At 44.0% G+C, this 24,382-nt stretch overlaps 1 protein-coding gene across 1 annotated transcript in view; it reads left to right on the plus strand.

Moving 5' to 3' along the window:
* The first annotated feature begins 11,614 nt into the window (after positions 1-11,614).
* The window catches only part of LOC140077013 (uncharacterized), a 110,502-nt gene continuing 97,734 nt past the window's right edge, over positions 11,615-24,382 (plus strand). The window contains exons 1-9 of the mRNA XM_072123853.1: positions 11,615-11,783; positions 12,494-12,624; positions 12,831-12,919; positions 13,445-13,537; positions 14,165-14,269; positions 15,163-15,215; positions 15,960-16,099; positions 22,741-22,790; positions 22,972-23,061. Coding sequence (XP_071979954.1) covers positions 11,670-11,783; positions 12,494-12,624; positions 12,831-12,919; positions 13,445-13,537; positions 14,165-14,269; positions 15,163-15,215; positions 15,960-16,099; positions 22,741-22,790; positions 22,972-23,061 — 865 coding nt within the window. The 5' untranslated portion in view covers positions 11,615-11,669. The remainder of the gene's footprint in view (positions 11,784-12,493; positions 12,625-12,830; positions 12,920-13,444; positions 13,538-14,164; positions 14,270-15,162; positions 15,216-15,959; positions 16,100-22,740; positions 22,791-22,971; positions 23,062-24,382) is intronic.

The raw sequence follows: 24,382 nt of genomic DNA on the forward strand, positions 1-24,382 counted from the left end.
CTGCGTCCTGTGTGATCACCTTCCATTTTTTTCCTGTCTGTCCTTTCTGACTCCAAATGCACTGCGCTCTGTTAGCGTTGTTCTGCACTGGACGTTCATTGCGCCGTATGAATAGTGCTGCACGGTAGTTGGGCAAGCTAGGCGCATTTGTAGCGTGGTGCACATAGGTTTTTTTTTTTTGATGCCTGGTAATATTTTTTTGCAGAGTGCCCTTAGGTGTAGCTGTAGTTGGGTGCACTTATCTATTTTCTGTGCGGCCTGTCCGTGTAGTTGGTGCGGTTTATCACTTTTCTTTTGTGTGCCATCTGTGCGGTTTATCCGTGTAGTTGGGTGCACATCATCTAATTTTTCTGGTGTACGTTCTAATTTTTTCTTGTGCACATTTTTATTTATTTGTGTGCAATGTCTCAGAAGACGTACACCGTGTTGGAGACATACAACATGCCGGCCTCTGACACAGAGTCAGCTAGTGGGGATGATGTCCCGTTTAACCTATCATCATCCTCCTGCTCCTCTTCCAGTGGCCTGGAAGGACCCCCTAGAAGGCGCGGTAGAGTTCTAGGAACTTCTGCGATTGAAGTGCCTGGGACTTCTGCAGGAGAAGTGTCTGGGGCTTCCACTGACCCCACATGGGTAGCCCCAGATAATTATACCCCTCAGGTCCCTGACTTTTTGGGCCAACCTGGAATTAAATTTGACACGGCAGGGCTCAGAGCTGTGGACTTTTTAAAGTTTTCTTTTTGATGAGGAGCTGTTGAATTTAATTGTAGTCCAGACCAATCTCTATGTAATGCCCAAAACCCCTCTTCATTTTATGCACAACCCTACAGGTGGACCCCTGTCACTGCAGCAGAGATTGAGTATTGGGGCATAATTCTTCTTATGGGGCTTGTAAAGAAGCCATCGATCAGGGACTACTGACAGACATTCTGTACCGCACCCCAATGTCCAGCATGGCAATGAGCAGGATGCGCTTTGAAGCCATCCATAAGTTTTTGCACTACACTGACAACACACAGTGCCCACCCAGAGGTGACCCCAGTTATGATCCTTTATTTAAGATCAAGCCCATATTAGATCATTTTAGTGCCAAGTTTGCCCAGGCATATACCCCGCCAAACATGTGAGCATAGACGAGTTCCTGGTACAATTCAAAGGGAGACTTCAACTCAGACAGGGCAAGGTATGGCGTGAAGATGGTATAATTTCTCGGGGGTTTGTATCGCACTGGTACCTCACGGATCCTGCGAACATGACATGGTACTCCAAATTCAAACATGTGAAAAAGGAGCTGGAAAAGTAAAATTTCACTCCTTTCCTTCTCAGCCCTGGTGTGTGCCCAGCCTATCATTTATTGGCACATGTGTGGTATTGCCGTATGTGGGACAGCCCGCAGAATGATTTTTGGGGTGTTTGTATAAAGTGACATGGGTTGGGCACAATATATTAGGCACTAAAATGACATTTTTGAGATAAAAACACATTTTATACCCTGCACCATTATTTTGCATTACTTTTGGCCAGAATGTTGCGGGTTAAAATGCTCACCCCAACCCCAGATAAATTCTTTGAGGGGTCTAGTTTCCTAAATGGTGACATCTTTGGGGGTTTTATATACTGTTATATCAGGGGCTCTTCAAGTACACTCTGTTCTGGACATTGCTGTGCGACGAAGCAGCAGCTGACGCCCACATGTCTGGTATTGCCGCACTTGGCAGGGAAAACATTTTTGGATGTATATTTAATTTTAACTTCAAACCTTCTCACATCCGTAAAATAATGCAGACTGCCAGGTTGCTCCTACATATATTAATGGCGGCAAAGTGTTTGATATCTCTGAACTGGAGACGTTCAGTTCCTCCATCGTTGTTGGAATTCTATGAACATCTCAGGGATCTTAGATGAATGGAATATGTTACCGTAATGCTTCGTCATACTAGTGACACATTTGAAAAGACCTGGACTCCTTGGGACGCCTATAATGCTAGATCGATTTCCTGATATGTTGTTATATGATTGAGCTACTCTGGATTCTATCAGACTTCCGCTTTTATATTTGATACACTCAGTATAAGTGAGTTGTTGTTTCTTTTATGTTCTTGTATTGTTTTCTTGTTTATCTCTGTACCAAAATTTTTGTTTTATAAAAAAAAAGACTGGCCAATTGCATTGATTGACAACACAAGACCAAAGATATCGGTCCGGTGATGTCAGAGGGGACATTGCCGGGTGTTCTCCCGTCCCGCGGCGGGATGACATGATCTTTACATGTCGTGCCGCTGACGGATATATCCGCCGCTGAGCACTAACTCACTGCGCGCAGTGGCGGATATATCCACTGCGGTGCGGCAAGGGGTTAAAGTAGACTGGCTGAGCTAGAATGGCGGTGCAGAGCGTGCCGTCTGGCCGGTGGGCTGTATCTCACAGTCCGGTGAATCCCATTCTAGCAATTCACCCAACTCCTCCTCTAACTGCTTTAGTCTTGTGATTTAAATAAAGCTGTGGCCTATTTGACACCATAAAAAAAATGTTTTGTGTTTATTTATAGCACAGACTTGAATTGTTATGACGAATTGAGGGTCCATCCCATATCCAAAAGTCAAGAAATTTGACTGTTAATTCACCAGTGATAAACCACGGCCGGGAGAAATCGCAATGATGTCCTTTTCCTGATGGAGCAGATCATCATCTATAAGGTGCTAGATGCCACTAATACCCGTGTCACTGATGTCTGCCATACTTGTGTGCAGAGGCGTAACTACCTCCGTAGCGGCTGTGTGTATATATATGTGTGTGTATATATATATATATATTCAAGTGCATCTACGAGCGCATACATATATGTGGAGAGCGTCGGAGGGTAAGTATATATGTGTATTATGTGTAAAAGAAGACCGCTGCTGGGACATGTTAATAATGAGGGGAGGCCTCTAGTGGGACATGTCATTAGTGAGGGGAGGGCTGCTACTGCACATGTTATTAGTGAGGGGAGGGCTGCTGCTGCACATGTTATTAGTGAGGGGAGGGCTGCTGCTGCACATGTTATTAGTTAGGGGAGGGCTGCTGCTGGACATGTTATTAGGTAAGGGAGGCTGCTGCTGGACATGTTATCAGTGATGGGAGGCCGCTGCTGGACATGTTATCAGTGAGGGGAGGCCGCTGCTGGACATGTTATCAGTGAGGGGAAGCCGCTGCTGGACATGTTATTAGTAAAGGCAGGCTACTACCGGGACATAATATTAGTGAGGGGAGGCCACTGCATGGACATGTTATTAGTTATTGGAGACCACTGCAGGACATGTTATTAGTTATTGGAGACCACTGCTGGGACAGGTTATCAGTGAGGGGGGCCACTGCTGGACATGTTATTGGTTATTGGAGACCACTGCTGGGACAGGTAATCAGTGAGGGGAGGCCTCTGCTGGACATGTTATTGGTTATTGGAGACCACTGCTGGGACAGGTAATCAGTGAGGGGAGGCCTCTGCTGGACATGTTATTAGTGAGGGGAGGCCACTACCGCGACATGATATTAGTGAGGGGAGGCCACTGCATGGACATGTTATTAGTGAGGGGAGGCCTCTGCTAGACATGTTATTCGAAAAGGGAGGCCACTGTTGGATATGTTATTAGTAAGGGGAGGCCGCTGCTGGACATGGTATTAGTGAGGGGAGGTCGCTGCTGGGACATTTTATGTGTTTGGTGCATTATTCCTAACCCCTAATTGTAATTACTTTTAATGCTGTATAATTACAATTAGAACAATTAAACAATTTTAAAAAATTTGGATATGTTCAAAATGGGCAGGGGATAGGGGGAGGTGCTGTGGTCAGGAGGGGGGCCCCAGACAGTTACGCCACTTCTTGTGTGTGAGGCAGCTCTCCGCATGTGTAGTATCAGTGAGCCGTTGATACTAGTTAGGATGTTATCCATTGTTATTAATGTTGTTGGGGAAGGCGGCATTTTCATTTTTCGCCAGAATCGGCTCTGGTGGTGCAGTCCTTGCAGAAAACGATGTATTAAGGCATATAAATTGTATCGAGTCAGCATGAGATCACATAATATAATCTTGATGCCTTAAACAGTGCAACTGCGGATGGGAGACGGCCCCTGGGGTCAGAAGGGTGCGCCTGTAGTCAATGCATTCTTTTTATTCTATGTTACTTGGATGGGACAGGCACGTATTCACTGTAAATATTTCGACATGATCTAAGTAACCAGAAGATCTGGACTTGCAGGACTGTAAATGTTTGCACTGCGTGAGCTGGTGACTACATTCTAATGTGTGATATTGGAGCTCATTTACTAAGGATCCGAATCCCGTTTTTCCCCCGGGTTTCCCGAATTTTTCCGATATGTGCTGAATTGCCCCGGGATTTTGGCGCATGCGATTGGATTGTGGCGCATTGGCGCCGGCTTTCACCCAACAGAAACGGGGGGGGGGGGGGGGGGTGGCCGTCAGAAAACCCGATGGAATCGGAAAATACGCAGAATTTTAAAAAAAAATGTGTGTAGCAAAAATAGCACTCACATACACCGAGACGAAGAAGGTGAATTACAGTGGACTTCAGCGCAGCAGCGACACCTCGTGCACATCGGCAGAACCTGAATCAGTGTCGGAGAACGCGCGACTGGACCGGGTTAGTAAATTTGCCCCAATGTATCTGGACTAGGTTCCAGCAGCACCTTTAGAATAAGGTACAAGGTCTACAGTGAACCGGATTAGTGTTCTGACATTACCAGGGCCGGAGCTCTGACAACCTTTACCCCAGGACGGGTGTCTGTGTACAATGATATCCATCACTAGTATTGGCTACACTTACTGGTTACATATCAGGTTATCTGAGGATAAACTAAACAACTGCTGTGGGAATTATATATTCCTTGAGGAACAGAAAGAAAGAGTTTCTCGGAGAAATGTTGCATCATTTTCTGTATTATTGACTCTGAGATTTTACATTAGTGTCCAATTCTCTCTTAATTGATCCCAAAGCTCTCAGTCTGTTGTTATTGTGTTTTAGGTTGATGAGGCTTGTTTTGACTAGAAATGATCAGTATTGGTGGTTCTTTCTAACAGGTTTTTATAGAAAACGTACATTTGTTGGTAACTATTGCACATGCATGGCTAATTGTGAGCAATCATCTACTCAAACCTGATTTCTAAATCCGTTCTACAAGCTGCAAGTGATACCACTGGGTCTCCATATGACAATGATACACATAGGGGCACATTTACTTACCCATTCACGGAGTTCACCGAAAGTGCATTGTCCGACGATAATGCACTCTGCCACGATTCACTAAGATCGTGTGCCAGGTAACCTGCATGTGTCGCTTCCCCGCTCAGGTCCCCGGAGTTCACCTTCTTCTTCCTGGTGCATGTAAGTGCATTGTCCGTGTATAATGCGCTGTGCGGGGAGTCACTAAGATCCTGCACCCGATATCCTGCATGTGTCACTTCCCCGCTCAGGTCCCTGGAGTTCACCTTCTTCTTCCTGGTGCATGTAAGTGCATTGTCCGTGTATAATGCGCTGTGCGGGGAGTCACTTAGATCCTGCGCCCGGTAACCTGCATGTGTCGCTTCCCCGCTCAGGTCCCCGGAGTTCACCTTCTTCTTCCTGGTGCATGTAAGTGCATTGTCCGTGTATAATGCGCTGTGCGGGGAGTCACTAAGATCCTGCACCCGATATCCTGCATGTGTCGCTTCCCCGCTCAGGTCCCTGGAGTTCACCTTCTTCTTCCTGGTGCATGTAAGTGCATTGTCCGTGTATAATGCGCTGTGCGGGAAGTCACTAAGATCCCGCATCCGATATCCTGCATGTGTCGCTTCCCCGCTCAGGTCCCCGGAGTTCACCTTCTTCTTCCTGGTGCATGTAAGTGCATTGTCCGTGTATAATGTGCTGTGCGGGGAGTCACTAAGATCCTGCACCCGATATCCTGCATGTGTCGCTTCCCCCGCTCAGGTCCCCGGAGTTCACCTTCTTCTTCCTGGTGCATGTAAGTGCATTGTCCGTGTATAATGCGCTGTGCAGGGAGTCACTAAGATCCTGCACCCGATATCCTGCATGTGTCGCTTCCCCCGCTCAGGTCCCCGGAGTTCACCTTCTTCTTCCTGGTGCATGTAAGTGCATTGTCCGTGTATAATGCGCTGTGCAGGGAGTCACTAAGATATTGCACCCGATATCCGGCATGTGTCTCTTCCCCGCTCAGGTCCCTGGAGTTCACCTTCTTCTTCCTGGTGCATGTAAGTGCATTGTCCGTGTATAATGTGCTGTGCGGGGAGTCACTAAGACCGTGCCCCGATATCCTGCATGTGTCGCTTCCCCGCTCAGGTCCCTGGAGTTCACCTTCTTCTTCCTGGTGCATGTAAGTGCATTGTCCGTGTATAATGCGCTGTGCGGGGAGTCACTAAGATCATGCGCCCGATATCCTGCATGTGTCACTTCCCCGCTCAGGTCCCCGGAGTTCACCTTCTTCTTCCTGGTGCATGTAAGTGCATTGTCCGTGTATAATGCGCTGTGCGGGGAGTCACTAAGATCCTGCACCCGATATCCTGCATGTGTCGCTTCCCCGCTCAGGTCCCTGGAGTTCACCTTCTTCTTCCTGGTGCATGTAAGTGCATTGTCCGTGTATAATGCGCTGTGCGGGAAGTCACTAAGATCCCGCATCCGATATCCTGCATGTGTCGCTTCCCCGCTCAGGTCCCCGGAGTTCACCTTCTTCTTCCTGGTGCATGTAAGTGCATTGTCCGTGTATAATGTGCTGTGCGGGGAGTCACTAAGATCCTGCACCCGATATCCTGCATGTGTCGCTTCCCCCGCTCAGGTCCCCGGAGTTCACCTTCTTCTTCCTGGTGCATGTAAGTGCATTGTCCGTGTATAATGCGCTGTGCAGGGAGTCACTAAGATCCTGCACCCGATATCCTGCATGTGTCGCTTCCCCCGCTCAGGTCCCCGGAGTTCACCTTCTTCTTCCTGGTGCATGTAAGTGCATTGTCCGTGTATAATGCGCTGTGCAGGGAGTCACTAAGATATTGCACCCGATATCCGGCATGTGTCTCTTCCCCGCTCAGGTCCCTGGAGTTCACCTTCTTCTTCCTGGTGCATGTAAGTGCATTGTCCGTGTATAATGTGCTGTGCGGGGAGTCACTAAGACCGTGCCCCGATATCCTGCATGTGTCGCTTCCCCGCTCAGGTCCCTGGAGTTCACCTTCTTCTTCCTGGTGCATGTAAGTGCATTGTCCGTGTATAATGCGCTGTGCGGGGAGTCACTAAGATCATGCGCCCGATATCCTGCATGTGTCACTTCCCCGCTCAGGTCCCCGGAGTTCACCTTCTTCTTCCTGGTGCATGTAAGTGCATTGTCCGTGTATAATGCGCTGTGCGGGGAGTCACTAAGATCCTGCACCCGATATCCTGCATGTGTCACTTCCCCGCTCAGGTCCCCGGAGTTCACCTTCTTCTTCCTGGTGCATGTAAGTGCATTGTCCGTGTATAATGCGCTGTGCAGGGAGTCACTAAGATATTGCACCCGATATCCGGCATGTGTCTCTTCCCCGCTCAGGTCCCTGGAGTTCACCTTCTTCTTCCTGGTGCATGTAAGTGCATTGTCCGTGTATAATGCGCTGTGCGGGGAGTCACTAAGATCCTGCACCCGATATCCTGCATGTGTCACTTCCCCGCTCAGGTCCCCGGAGTTCACCTTCTTCTTCCTGGTGCATGTAAGTGCATTGTCCGTGTATAATGCGCTGTGCGGGGAGTCACTAAGATCCTGCACCCGATATCCTGCATGTGTCGCTTCCCCGCTCAGGTCCCCGGAGTTCACCTTCTTCTTCCTGGTGCATGTAAGTGCATTGTCCGTGTATAATGTGCTGTGCGGGGAGTCACTAAGATCCTGCGCCCGATATCCTGCATGTGTCACTTCCCCGCTCAGGTCCCCGGAGTTCACCTTCTTCTTCCTGGTGCATGTAAGTGCATTGTCCGTGTATAATGCGCTGTGCAGGGAGTCTCTAAGATTGTGCGTCCGATATCCTGCATGTGTCGCTTCCCCGCTCAGGTCCCCGGAGTTCACCTTCTTCTTCCTGGTGCATGTAAGTGCATTGTCCGTGTATAATGCGCTGTGCGGGGAGTCACTAAGATCCTGCACCCGATATCCTGCATGTGTCACTTCCCCACTCAGGTCCCTGGAGTTCACCTTCTTCTTCCTGGTGCATGTAAGTGCATTGTCCGTGTATAATGCGCTGTGCGGGGAGTCACTAAGATCCTGCGCCCGATATCCTGCATGTGTCACTTCCCCGCTCAGGTCCCCGGAGTTCACCTTCTTCTTCCTGGTGCATGTAAGTGCATTGTCCGTGTATAATGCGCTGTGCAGGGAGTCTCTAAGATTGTGCGTCCGATATCCTGCATGTGTCGCTTCCCCGCTCAGGTCCCCGGAGTTCACCTTCTTCTTCCTGGTGCATGTAAGTGCATTGTCCGTGTATAATGCGCTGTGCGGGGAGTCACTAAGATCCTGCACCCGATATCCTGCATGTGTCACTTCCCCACTCAGGTCCCCGGAGTTCACCTTCTTCTTCCTGGTGCATGTAAGTGCATTGTCCGTGTATAATGCGCTGTGCAGGGAGTCACTAAGATATTGCACCCGATATCCGGCATGTGTCTCTTCCCCGCTCAGGTCCCTGGAGTTCACCTTCTTCTTCCTGGTGCATGTAAGTGCATTGTCTGTGTATAATGTGCTGTGCGGGGAGTCACTAAGACCGTGCCCCGATATCCTGCATGTGTCGCTTCCCCGCTCAGGTCCCTGGAGTTCACCTTCTTCTTCCTGGTGCATGTAAGTGCATTGTCCGTGTATAATGCGCTGTGCGGGGAGTCACTAAGATCATGCGCCCGATATCCTGCATGTGTCACTTCCCCGCTCAGGTCCCCGGAGTTCACCTTCTTCTTCCTGGTGCATGTAAGTGCATTGTCCGTGTATAATGCGCTGTGCAGGGAGTCACTAAGATATTGCACCCGATATCCGGCATGTGTCTCTTCCCCGCTCAGGTCCCTGGAGTTCACCTTCTTCTTCCTGGTGCATGTAAGTGCATTGTCCGTGTATAATGCGCTGTGCGGGGAGTCACTAAGATCATGCGCCCGATATCCTGCATGTGTCACTTCCCCGCTCAGGTCCCCGGAGTTCACCTTCTTCTTCCTGGTGCATGTAAGTGCATTGTCCGTGTATAATGCGCTGTGCGGGGAGTCACTAAGATCCTGCACCCGATATCCTGCATGTGTCACTTCCCCGCTCAGGTCCCCGGAGTTCACCTTCTTCTTCCTGGTGCATGTAAGTGCATTGTCCGTGTATAATGCGCTGTGCAGGGAGTCACTAAGATCCTGCACCCGATATCCTGCATGTGTCACTTCCCCGCTCAGGTCCCTGGAGTTCACCTTCTTCTTCCTGGTGCATGTAAGTGCATTGTCCGTGTATAATGCGCTGTGCGGGGAGTCACTAAGATCCTGCACCCGATATCCTGCATGTGTCGCTTCCCCGCTCAGGTCCCCGGAGTTCACCTTCTTCTTCCTGGTGCATGTAAGTGCATTGTCCGTGTATAATGTGCTGTGCGGGGAGTCACTAAGATCCTGCGCCCGATATCCTGCATGTGTCACTTCCCCGCTCAGGTCCCCGGAGTTCACCTTCTTCTTCCTGGTGCATGTAAGTGCATTGTCCGTGTATAATGCGCTGTGCAGGGAGTCTCTAAGATTGTGCGTCCGATATCCTGCATGTGTCGCTTCCCCGCTCAGGTCCCCGGAGTTCACCTTCTTCTTCCTGGTGCATGTAAGTGCATTGTCCGTGTATAATGCGCTGTGCGGGGAGTCACTAAGATCCTGCACCCGATATCCTGCATGTGTCACTTCCCCACTCAGGTCCCCGGAGTTCACCTTCTTCTTCCTGGTGCATGTAAGTGCATTGTCCGTGTATAATGCGCTGTGCGGGGAGTCACTAAGATCCTGCGCCCGATATCCTGCATGTGTCACTTCCCCGCTCAGGTCCCCGGAGTTCACCTTCTTCTTCCTGGTGCATGTAAGTGCATTGTCCGTGTATAATGCGCTGTGCAGGGAGTCTCTAAGATTGTGCGTCCGATATCCTGCATGTGTCGCTTCCCCACTCAAGTCCCCGGAGTTAATAATAATAATAATCTTTATTTATATAGCGCCATCAAATTCCGTAGCGCTTTACAAATCATAGGGGACATATACAAATATATTACATTACAAAGAACAAACAGTCATATGGAACAATAGGAGTGAGGGCCCTGCTCACAAGAGCTTACAGACTATGAGGATGAGGGGGGACACAAGAGCTTACAGACTATGAGGATGAGGGGGGACACAAGAGCTTACAGTCTATGAGGATGAGGGGGTGACACAAGAGCTTACAGTCTATGAGGATGAGGGGGTGACACAAGAGCTTACAGTCTATGAGGATGAGGGGGTGACACAAGAGCTTACAGTCTATGAGGATGAGAAGAGGACACAAGAGCTTACAGTCTATGAGGATGAGGGGGTGACACAAGAGCTTACAGACTATGAGGATGAGGGGGGACACAAGAGCTTACAGACTATGAGGATGAGGGGGTGACACAAGAGCTTACAGACTATGAGGATGAGGGGGTGACACAAGAGCTTACAGACTATGAGGATGAGGGGGTGACACAAGAGCTTACAGACTATGAGGATGAGGGGGGACACAAGAGCTTACAGACTATGAGGATGAGGGGGTGACACAAGAGGTTGTATAATGGTCCAGCCATTCTTTATAAGGGAACAATATAAAGTAATTTAATAAATAATTTACTAAACAACGATGTTGCTGCTTGAACCAGCCATCAGCTGCCATCTTATGTACAGAGTCCTAGGTGAATGTGACTGCAGAGAAGCCTGGAGCTTGGTATATATCTGCTGTTTGCCAGATAACAGATGGGAGATAGGACATAGGATGGATTAGTAAAGGGAGAGTTGACATTTCAAGCAGTTAGCGAGTGTGATGGGCTTGCCTAAAGAGATGGGTTTTAAGAGCACGTTTGCAGCTGCGCCAAAATCCGATCGCATGCAACACAATCCCAGTGCAGACACCTGTTAAATACTTGTCCGAGCTGCGCAAATCCCGAAAACAGCGAACAGTCCTTCAAAAGTGCGATCCACGACCCTTAGTAAATAAGCCCCATAGTCTCTTATTATTGTGCCACCTAATGTTGCTGGACTTGTGTTCTCATCTTCATAAAAGGGTTAAAAGTTCACAACCTACAGGGACGTTGATATGACAAACAAAACTGATGGAAATAGCACCAGGCGTCACAACACCATTCAAAATAGGAAGTAATGAAGGAAAAACAAAGAATTGCCAATGCCTGGGGCTTCTACCCAGACTACAGGAAGGTGGCCTTCTATGTACATACAGCTGGTATGATGCCCAATCCTATGAATATATGTTTTGCACATAATGTGGGAGGTATATGATGTAGGGGTTAAAGATTCTGTTTTTCTGATTGCGAGATCTGTGTCAATATTGGCTGTAGTGTGCTTCCGATCATTGACCCTTGGTGGGGGGTGGGGGCGTTTTTTACTCTTTTGTAATTGCAGTTTTATACTATAGACTGCACCACAAAACCCGTTCTCTCTACTCGTCTCATAAAACATGGCGATCTCCGCAACCTTCCAGCTGATTCTTCTTTGTCTTCTTCATGTCACCTGTGTCGGCTCTTTGGATTCCTGCTTGAAGGAAAAGCGACTGCCCATTGAGTTTAATCAGGTAGGTCCCGATGACAGAAGCTAGGATCTTGTCTTTGCTCCTCTATAGTCGATGTGACCATATGTGACCAGGGAGTATAGCTTAAAGGACTTTTCATGAGGAATTGATGTGTCCTTCTTAAACTTTCTCTACTTTATGGAGCCTTCATAATTAGCTAGTTGAGCCCTTGCAATCAATGATGAAGACTCATTTCTTTAGGTCTCCTGATGGTAATGAAAATGTGTTTGTTTTTTTTTTAAGGGCCCACCATATCATAAGTAATTACTAACAAACAAAAGGTAAAAGGTATAACACTCTGCAGCCCCAAAATCAGCAGTTCACAGTATTTAGTAGCCCCAGGATTGAATGGAGCCTGAATGGAGCAAAGCTCTTTAGTGGCGGTTCCGTGTTACTGCAGGACTACGCTTGCCAATAAACAAGGAATGGAGTGACGTCTCTGCAACTGTTCTCTATGTTAACTTAGTTTCAGTTCCCCATCAAACTGATGTTGGTGTGAATGTACATCCCCCAGGAGGCCTCCTGTATCTCACTATAATAGTTTTATCTATCGCATAGGTCAGTAGAAGGTGGATGTGTGTGTCAGCCATTCATATGTAGTGCAGCAGCCGTCCCATCTCACTGTAGGTGCTTCTTCCATTACAGTAAATAGAAAATAGGGTTTGAATACCTTTCCTCAGATTCGTAGTGTTTTCTATGATCTTCCTCTACAGATAAATGGATTGTGGAATGTGAAAGCCATCGCCTCGCGGGACACACTGAAGTTTCTGACAGAAATGCATTACTCCTATGCCAAAATATCTCTAACAGAAAAAAACGGAACGATAACCAAATTCTTCAATCCGTAAGTTCATTTCAATCCCTTCTTTATATCCACAAAGTCTTTGGGCAGAGACATGACCTCAAAGCCTATCTGTGTCCATTGGTGGTCACACCATATGTTATATTACTGCAATGTGTCTTTATACTAATCTCATGAAATCCTTGAGACATTGAAGTAGAGATGATAATTTATGAAGATGGCTTACAAATTCGCTCTGACAATTTTAGTATAGAGAGTATGTTTCCGGAACCGGAGAATTTTCAGAGGGTGCACGATGAGAAGGAGACTCTGACTTATAGAAGAGTTGAACAGAAAGGTAAGATGCTATAATTCAAAAACAGCCAATTTCAAGGGTCTGCCCATGATTAGAACCAATAATCTATCCCAAACAAGTGCCACCTATGTCAACAAGATTGCATGTGATATTGAAATTCACCATGATGCTCTGGCCAAGACTTGGTGGTTCATTGGTAACTTCCACTTTCCTCCAAGGCAGCCAACATTAAAGGCACCTACACTGGCCCAAACAACAATATGCTGGGGATAAGATCGATAGCAATTACTGGACAACCCCTTAAAGTTAAAGAGGTTGTCTCCGATAAGGAAAACATGGCAACCATCTTCCAGAAACAGCTCCAGACCTGTCCATAGGGTTGTGTCTGATATTGCAGCTCAGCTTAATGTGAATAGGTCTGAAGTGCAATACCACAACCTACAGACATGTGGGGTGCTGGAAGAAAGTAGTCCTGCGCAACCTCCCTAAGCTTCTGTCCGCACTATTATATCACAAAGACCTACTGTAATTGTCTAAGCGTGACATGTGCATTTCTCTTCCAACTAGAACTTGGATTGATGACAATTTTTCAAGTCCATCCTGATGAGTTGATCATGAGCTCTCAGTCAGAGGGAATAGTTAAGAGCTCAGTGTTATATGGTGAGTTATATGTATGGAAAGATTTACATGATTAAAATTTTCAGTAAATTGAATTCAATGACCTGAATATAGTAGTGGGTCATAATAAAGCCGATTTGGGGCCTAAGCTATCCTCCACGTTTTATACTGAGAATTTCCCCCATGAAATCCTTGTACGTCTGTTTCTACTCTCAATACACATGTACACAAGAGACATTAGTCTGGCCATGAATAAAGCAGTTATGGGCATCCTGCCATATCATGTGCTCTTTGATACTATTATTGGCAGGATAAACATAAACCATATTGCAAAAGAAATACGCACAATATTTTGATGGCAATTCGCTCTTTTCAAAGGGACCCCACAAACATCCATAGAGTTGTAGTAACCCATGACAACGCTTCTACATATTCTGCGATCACTCCATAAATTGATTCAAATTTCCCCTTCGATCTGTCAGTATTCTTTACAGTATTCTACTTTTTTATTCTATTAATTATGTCTCAAGACAAAGAAGACTTCTTATCAAGACAGACCATTGAAACCAACCCTAGAGGTTTTATAGCTGTAGTATTTTCTCTTCATCTACGAGAAGTAGAGATCTTAGTACTCGATTGTTGTCACCGCTCATTGCTTTCTGTCTCCAGTGAGATCATCTGCACACACAGAATCAGAGCTGGAGGATTTCCAAGAATGGATGAGATGCACGGGATTGACTTATTATAAGGAGTTCAACAATACTGTGGATTATGGTAAAAAATGTGATTGGTCTCTTCTAAATTGAAAGTTAAAATTATAAATTGTCTTCATTTCACATGAACAATACTGTTGGCCAAGTCTGTTTTGGCTATGAATGCCATCTGTTATTTCCCTAATGTAGTATTCTACATTTTGCTCGGTTTCCCTTCTGCAGCTGCTTCCTCCCACATTCATTGTGCAGTGAAATCTGTCAGAGAAGCAGTCTGATGTCTTGTAGTGCATTTCTATATTCTATTTTAGTGGTTAGAAACACTCATTTAAGCTAAATTCCATCACATGGAACATTAATAGGCTTATATGAGTGTTTCAAACTACTACGGGGAAACCTGATTAGAGATTCACACTGACAGGACTGATTGCTTCCCTGACAGATTTCTCTGAACCCAGGTAACACCAGCCTTCAGTGAGAACAGCAGTGACAGTGACGTGGCCATGGTGATCTATTTAAGTCATAGTATTCTCTTTAAAAAGGCTCTACCAACTTTGTTAAATCCATTCCACTGGGACTCGCACAGATCATGAGAATGGACCTCTGTTCCTACTAAAGTCGTAGGTTTAGTTTGCATCCTGCTGCTCTATTCACCACTACAAGGGTGGTGGAAAATGACTGTGCCCTCCCATAAAGTTCTAGTTCCCGACAATCCATCCGAATGAAGGAAGCAGCAGGACGCATGCTTCATCCACCCATTAGTGAGGAGGGAGCTTGCTTTGTTGCCGATGACCGGGAGTCCATTCTCATAATCAGGCGCCGAGCAGTTGGACCCCAATGATCAGGGTGTTTACCCCTTGTTCTATGGAGTACCCCTAGATTTATTTTAAATACTTTCATTTATAAAACACTATACTTGCTTTTCTGCTTTACTGTAAGATGTTTTCTTCTCTTTAGCACAGAAATGTTATGGACTTCTTGAGGAAAAACACTTGGCGGCAGAAAATAAGGTTTGTGTCTATTGATGTTCTAGAACTGACCATATCATTCCCGCTCCCAACCTTTCAGGTGCTTTCCCAAAATCCCTTTAGCTGAGGTTTTAAATGTTTTAAACATTCACACCAGTTGTAAAAGCACTAAAATTATTGCAAATTCTTTTGCACCGCAAGAATTTGTGATTATTATTGCATCTGTCACCTCCATGTCATGTGGATGCGCACATTTTGTAAACTTGTCAGACCTGGCATAGTTTTGCGCGGTGGCTGCCCTGCCTGACCTGTTGTTGTGTCCACTGGTACACGGAGCGCTGGCGTTTAAAATAATTTGCCCCATGATCTTTAAAGAAAATATCCTGTTGAGTAGCATGTATGTCCATAACGAGAGAATGTGCCCTACTTATATAACTATGCTCTAAACACAGGACAAAAGTCTGGGACAGGACATTGTGGAGTCTATAGAAAGGGACAGAAACTGTTGTTCTTACTTGGATTTCCCATACATTTACATCAATTTTAATGGAGACCAATAACAAGATATACTACTTAGGTTTCCAATTTTCCCAATCACCCAACAGTGACATTGTGATATCCTATGAATATGCCATAAATCTAACTATGAAGTTCCTTATGACAAGAATTTAAAATAATGAAGCCTCATGTTATTTATTTATGGAGGTCCCGGTAAAAAATCTGTCACAATACTTCTTTAATATAACCTGCAAAGAACCAACTCCAGCTCCCTCCTCTCTTGTGCAGGAAAATTTTACGTCTTGGCATCTGGTGGCAAAGTCTTCCAGTTCTATGGACCAACATTATAACGTGAGAATTCTCTACACGGCTCGGCTGGAGATCAGTAAAGAAGAGGATGAGTATACCTTGAGAGAAATTATCACAGCGTAAGTTCAACCATAAGATTACCACTTCCTATTTGACTGTTTAGGTCAATTTTATGCATTAATCAAAGGTTTAGTTTTCGGTTTTTTTATAGGTTGTGTTGGGTCACTTAAGCACCCCTTATGTATTGTATGCTAGTTCTCCACAATTTCTCAACTCTTTAAATGTTACTTAAAGGGGTATTCCCATCTGGGCATTTACATTTAATTAAATTCATTTGCCCTATGTAAACATTTCTTCAATTGGATGTTATTAAAAAAAAATGTTCCTGTGAGAAGATAATTTCTCATAAATGTAGTTATTCTGTCCCTTCCTTGGCTTCCTTGGATACGACCACGTCATACTCTTAGAGTCCTGCCAAACCACCAGGATTCAGCGGTCATTACCACAGGGCAGCTGTAGGACATGCAGTAACTCCCGGACATTTTATATACAATATACTACCTATATGTAGGAAAATGCACTTATAGACCAAACACTCAAAACAATCTTTGAGGGTACAAAAACAACAATATTGTTTATTCAATTCTTAAACTAAAAAATCACAGACTACACAGGGACAGTTTAAAATCATTTAAAAAACACATACACAAAATCTTAAACAGGTGGACATGTGGCCGAGGGAATCAAAATAAGTATAGCACACAAATGGTCAATCTGTGTGTGAAGTGTGAAAAGCCTAATATTGTATAATCACAGCTAGCAAAACAACGTATTGTAACTTAATAGTACAAATGTGTAAACATCACTTGTAAACATCACTTGTAAACATCACTTGTAAACATCACTTGTAAACATCACTTGTAAACATCACTTGTAAACATCACTTGTAAACATCTACACAGGATACCAGCTAGCAAAGCATATATTACAACTTAGTATTATCAAAGAGTAAACAAGACTATATAGGCATACACACCCGGCTGCATCATGGAACCAAGTCAACGGCAGCCTCCAGATAAGGATGTTAATTAGTATATCCCGGTCCACATGGCCACCAAAACCCCGACGCGCGTTTCGCCTCTTCTTCAAGGGGTGATGGTGGTAATGCTTCCACTCCCCCCATATAAAGCAAGGACTAACCAATCAGGATCTAACATAAACTCCACCCTGCAATCAGTTGTGCACATGTGATTAACCCTTTGTTTGCCCTATTACTCACGATCCGGCGTCCCGGACCTGAGTACCCTCGCTGCCGGCGTCTGCTACACGCTAATGCGACTGTTTCAAGAGAAACAGTTATATAAACAAAGGTGAAGGAATAAAGCCATGATATATCGTGACAGAACATTATAAGATCATTATAGAAAATTTATTGTATGATAGATGACAACTTAAGGCCAGACCATAAAAGGAAAAGATACAAAAAATATAAAATTTTTAATTAAAAAACGTGAGTGAAGATGCTGCAGAGCAAAAAGGAAATTAATAAGACAGCAAAAAATGAGTGAACAAAGAAATAAAAAGCCACAGTAGACAATAAAGGACAATAAAAAATTTAAAATTTTGGTGAACAAGGAAATAAAAAGCCACAGTGGACAATAAAGGATTGGGATAACATAGTGTAGCCAAATGGCTGAAGTGCAAAAAATGCTATATAAGGCCAAACTATATTGGCAGTTATGTGCAAGGTGGGACATGCAGGTATAATGCATGAGTGTAATACAGAACAAATATAATATATTGTAGTAGGGTGAGAGATGTTGTGAAAAGTGCAGAGTGCCAAGGTGACTGAAAGGAAAAAGATATAACATGTAATCTCATGCGTCAAGGGTGATAACAGATGGATATACGGACCTGGTGGAAGGCCAATGCCAATTAGGATATAACTGTAGGTTATTATCATACAATATTAGCAGTAATCCCGATTTGATTAGAGTATCAGGTTATGGTACACAAATGTAAACGCATTGTGCTCCCAAAATATAGCAGGATAACCATGTAATTTAAATAAAGTGAACGACATATATAATGTAATAAACATGGGGGGAGATGGGGCAACCAACCATCATAACTATACAATTATTAATCATGATCTAAAAATCTAACAAAATATACAAAAGAGTCACAAATGTGGATGCCTCAGATCACAGAGAAGACGCAAAAGATACCCGTTCGTTCAGACCATAGGGGGCCATGGTCTGTAGTTTTACAATCCATTTTGTTTCGATCCTCTCTAATTTATGGAATACATCGCCACCTCGAGGTCCCGAGATGATTTTATCAATACCGCAGACACGCAGATCCTGCCACCGGTCATTATGTACTTCGTGAAAATGTTTCGGGACACTCTTTAGTTTTAAGGCATCCTGGTTTTCATGTGATATTTTCTGGGTTGCTCGTATGTCTTTCAAATGTTCCTGAATGCGAACTTTGAGTTCCCTCGTGGTCATGCCCACATATTGCAGGCCACACGGGCAAGTCAGCATGTAGATAACTCCTGAGGAGCTACAGTTGATAAAATGTACAATTTGAAACGTCTTACTGGACTTGGAATCCGAAAATGTATTGGTTTTAATCATCAACTTGCAAATGGAACAATGTCCACAGGCTACAGATCCCCATTGGGGCCCCCTAGAACCAAATATGTAGTTTTTCGGATAATTCGGTGTGTAGTGGCTCCTTACCAACATGTCGCCAATCGATCGGCTTTTCTTAGCCACTACCTGATCATTTGCAGGTTTACGAGGTTTGACCATCAGGAGGTTATTCCGATTTTCCTGCTTGGCCCCTCTATAGGCTCTATGGATATCCTCATCCTGATAGCCTCTTTGTTGAAAGCGTTGTTGTAATACACCAGCTTCTTCTTCAAAAAGAGAGTCAGTATCGCAAATTCTTCGGGCACGTAAAAATTGACCTGTGGGGATCGAGCGTATCATATGTGGCAGATGAGACGATGAGGAGTGTAGAATGGCATTGACTGATGTCTTCTTGCGGAAAATTTTGGTATTCAATTGCCCCGAGTTGTCCACCAGAATTTCAATATCCAGGAATTCCATCCTTTTTTGGCTCACAACATGTGTAAGTCTGATATTCTGGTCATTAAAGTTAAGAAGGCAGAGGAAGTTATCCAAAGACTCTTCGGTACCCAATTCCGGATCCAGATTACATTGTCTCAAAAAGAAATTTGCCGCCTTTATGCCTTGTGTGTGTCCAATGCAGGTATATAGAGACTCTACATCGCAGGATACCAAACACATATTGGGCTCAAGAGATACGCCATTCAATCGTTGCAGAACATCCGTCGAGTCCCGAATATATGATGGCAGATTTTCAACACATGGTTGTAGGTAGTAGTCAATAAAGCGACACACCGGTTCACAAAGGCTTCCACACCCAGATACGATAGGTCGTCCGGGAGGTTTGGTGGCATCTTTATGAACTTTGAGAGGCATCTGGCTCATTCATCAATTCTTCTAATGCCTGAATTGTTTCCAGATCTTCTTGGGCTTAAGTTGTCCACTTCCTTCTGTGTTCACATTTTTCCTTTTCGCCGGTGTCCCTCTTGCTCCAAACCGATGTCTCATGTATTCGCGTTCATTGTTGGCTTCAGCCCCCGATTCACCGGATGTCACGGAATCATATGATGTAGAGGATACAGTCCTTGATCTATTTATTCCTCCCATTCTTCGTCTCTGCCATCTATAAACTTGGTTTTTTTGAAAGTCTCCTAAGTCTCTCTGGAATTTTTTAACTTTAATTTGTTGAATCTCCTTCTCCCACTTTTGATACTCGAGCTCAAGGTCATGCTCAAAGTACTTTTGTACGTCAGGGGTGGAGAGTTCTTTTAGCTTGTCTTGCAATGGCAATATTACCTTTTCTATGGCCTCCAGATTCTTTTTTTCCACTCCTACCAGGAGTTCAATAAAGGTACGAGAACAATTGTTGCATGCTTCCTCCCATCTTTTCCTTACTGTCTCATCCTCCAACTGAAACGCCGGAAACACTTGGATCCGGAGACCTCTTGGAATCAAATTTTTAGAAAGATATTGTTCCAGGGATGCCTTATTCCACCATGATTTAGTACGTTTTTTCAAATGCTCCTTCAAAGATCGTTGGGTAGTGCGTAAATCCTGATCACCCGAGGCACCCACATCTGCAGCTCGCTCATTAAAAACCTGGGTCACCATTGCAGCCCAATTCGATTCCCTATTATGGAAATCCATCATCTTTATACTGTTAACAGTCTCTGAAAAAACAGAAATACAATAAATACCTATGAATCAGAGCACCAAAATACTTATCAACCTATGAGAATATACTACCTATATGTAGGAAAATGCACTTATAGACCAAACACTCAAAACAATCTTTGAGGGTACAAAAACAACAATATTTTTTATTCAATTCTTAAACTAAAAAAATCACAGACTACACAGGGACAGTTTAAAATCATTTAAAAAACATACATACACAAAATCTTAAACAGGTGGACATGTGGCCGAGGGAATCAAAATAAGTATAGCACACAAATGGTCAATCTGTGTGTGAAGTGTGAAAAGCCTAATATTGTATAATCACAGCTAGCAAAACAACGTATTGTAACTTAATAGTACAAATGTGTAAACATCACTTGTAAACATCATTTGTAAACATCACTTGTAAACATCACTTGTAAACATCACTTGTAAACATCACTCCCGGACCTGAGTACCCTCGCTGCCGGCGTCTGCTACACGCTAATGCGACTGCGCAGAAGGACGTTATATTGCGCCTGCGTCAAAATGTGTGCCCGCCGCCGGCACGAAAAAAGCCGAGCCCAGGCAAGAACAGGCGCGCATGCGCAGCGCATCCCGGACGAGCCGAACGCGACAGCGAAGCAGAAGACCGGGATGTCGGCCCAGGTATATATACAGAAATACACAAAATATGTGCCGCAATGCAGCACATATCATGCATATAGCAGAGCGGAGCTATATAAACCAGGTATCTATTACAGTGACCGGAAAAGTTACCTGAGTTATCAAAAAATTTTTGATCAAGAGAAACAGTTATATGGAAAGGTGAAGGAATAAAGCCATGATATATCGTGACAGAACATTATAAGATCATTATAGAAAATTTATTGTATGATAGATGACAACTTAAGGCCAGACCATAAAAGGAAAAGATACAAAAAATATAAAATTTTTAATTAAAAAACGTGAGTGAAGATGCTGCAGAGCAAAAAGGAAATTAATAAGACAGCAAAAAATGAGTGAACAAAGAAATAAAAAGCCACAGTAGACAATAAAGGACAATAAAAAATTAAAAATTTTGGTGAATAAGGACGCAGGCGCAATATAACGTCCTTTTGCGCAGTCGCATTAGCGTATAGCAGACGCCGGCAGCGAGGGTACTCAGGTCCGGGACGCCGGATCGTGAGTAATAGGGCAAACAAAGGGTTAATCACATGTGCACAACTGATTGCAGGGTGGAGTTTATGTTAGATCCTGATTGGTTAGTCCTTGCTTTATATGGGGGGAGTGGAAGCATTACCACCATCACCCCTTGAAGAAGAGGCGAAACGCGCGTCGGGGTTTTGGTGGCCATGTGGACCGGGATATACTAATTAACATCCTTATCTGGAGGCTGCCGTTGACTTGGTTCCATGATGCAGCCGGGTGTGTATGCCTATATAGTCTTGTTTACTCTTTGATAATACTAAGTTGTAATATATGCTTTGCTAGCTGGTATCCTGTGTAGATGTTTACAAGTGATGTTTACAAGTGATGTTTACAAGTGATGTTTACAAGTGATGTTTACAAGTGATGTTTACAAGTGATGTTTACAAGTGATGTTTACAAGTGATGTTTACAAGTGATGTTTACAAGTGATGTTTACAAGTGATGTTTACAAGTGATGTTTACAAGTGATGTTTACAAGTGATGTTTACACATTTGTACTATTAAGTTACAATACGTTGTTTTGCTAGCTGTGATTATACAATATTAGGCTTTTCACACTTCACACACAGATTGACCATTTGTGTGCTATACTTATTTTGATTCCCTCGGCCACATGTCCACCTGTTTAAGATTTTGTGTATGTATGTTTTTTTTAAATGATTTTAAACTGTCCCTGTGTAGTCTGTGATTTTTTAGTTTAAGAATTGAATAAAAAATATTGTTGTTTTTGTACCCTCAAAGATTGTTTTGAGTGTTTGGTCTATAAGTGCATTTTCCTACATATAGGTAGTATATTCTCATAGGTTGATAGGTTTTTGCAGAAGTATTTTGGTGCTCTGATTCATAGGTATTTATTTTATATACAATAACCTTTTGTTTCTTTGTGCACTCAATCTATCAGACGTGGCCGTATCCGAGGAAGCTATCTCGTTTCTAAGGGACATAATGACTACATTTATGAGAAATTATCTTCACACAGGAACATTATTTTTAATAACATCCAATTGAAGAAATGTTTATATATGGCAGATTAATGAAACTGAATGTAAGTGCCCAGATGAGAAAAACCCTTAAAGTCTCCTCCAGCATGTCCACATGATCATCCAACTTGACCCTAATCGATAGAAGTACTAAGCATTTCATTATGACTTTACCAAGGAAAAAAGGTTTAAAAATACAGATATACAGTAAATATACAGATATCTTAAATTCTGAAGCTTCTTCTTATGAAATATTAATGCTGCTTCCACTCTTAGGCCAATGGACAAGATTCTGGTAGAGCTGAAGTTTGGCATGAAAATTAAAGGTACAGGACAAAACATAGAATGTTTATCCCCTCTTCCCTGCCAAGTCAATGACATAAGTTTGACATAAGATATCAGTTTGGTCGTCTCTCCCATTGCCCGTATGATCATGTGTCTAGACCTCGGTGTCAGATCTACCAACAAAATCCTATAATTCTAATTCTGCTAAAAACTTTTTTCTAGATGGAGTTATGGTCTTCAACTTTATGACCAAGAAAGACTTGCTGCTTCTGGGGGTTCAAACTAAAATAGGAAGAACTTTATATCTTGCATGTAAGTATCTGAAGTTGACATATATTCCGACAACGCTTGCAGATCATATTTATTTTCCAATGTACCCACTCATGCAAGTGCAGTACCGGGGGTCCTGCTGATGGTGAAGTCTTCTAAAGAAAACTATAAGGTATGGACCACTATATGGGGCACCATTGGATTTGGCATAACTACTATCTGGCATCAAGTCTTTTGCCTTGTTCTCATTGTATTCGGGGACCGCAATGACCAAAATCAGTTTTGCCCACATTGTCCACCAACACCAATGATGAACACAAAGACCCTGATTTACTAAAGCCCCTGCACCAGTTTTCTGTCAGACTTTGCATGTTCTTTTATGTGCAAACTGCTTGTACAGGTATTTAAGAAGCGTTGGAGACACATTTGTGGTGCACGCCGCACTATACACAAAATTCTGCACTGAAATGACCATGTCTAGCAGGACTGGTGGTATGTCCCACTGCCCACTATGTACACACTGCTGGAGCAGGAGGTCAGGGTGAAAACCGCTGTAACACATGTGCCCATATTTTTAATCAGGAAGCTCAAGTTAGAGATCTGGAGGAAGATATTGCACATCTGTGAACAATTGACAGTTTTGAGAGTTTTCTGCTCACTTGTCATGGACAGCTGTCGTGGTGCATGTTGGAATCAATGACAGAATAGATGGTAGGTCGAGGAGCCTAAAGAATTAGGTTCAAACCTTAAGGAAAGGACCTCCAAGGTATATTCTCTGGAATACTAACTGTACTATGCGCTACGCAGAGAAGGCAGCTGGAGCTATAGCAGGGTTTAGATCCTGGTGTAGAGCAGAAGGATTTGGGTTCCCAGAGCAATGGGTTGACTTTTCATTGGGGTACAAGCTGTTTTCTGCAGATAACTTGCACCTAAATGGAAAGGGGGGCTGCTGTGCTGGGGGGGGGAGGAGATCCTAGCAGGGGTGGTGGAGTACAAGTTACAAAACAATGGTGATATTATATGTACCAGTAAAATGGCTATAAATCTATTAAATAACTGTGGGAAATTAAAGTGTATGTTCATAAATGCCATAAAATCACAAGCATAAAGGGTGAGCTGGAGGCTCTGGTAATAGAGGAACACTTAGATGTGGTTGGTGTAGCGGAGAAATAGATCAATGCATCACATGATTGGGGTATTAATATTCAAAGTTTAACACTTTCAGAAAGACAGGGCAAATAGGAGAGGAGGTGGTGTATGTGTATATATATATGTAATAGGAGGGGAGGTGGTGTATGTGTATATATGTAATAGGAGGGGAGGTGGTGTATGTGTATATATATATGTAATAGGAGGGGAGGTG

Source organism: Engystomops pustulosus, chromosome 9, assembly GCF_040894005.1.
Source record: "Engystomops pustulosus chromosome 9, aEngPut4.maternal, whole genome shotgun sequence".
NCBI lineage: Eukaryota > Metazoa > Chordata > Amphibia > Anura > Leptodactylidae > Engystomops > Engystomops pustulosus.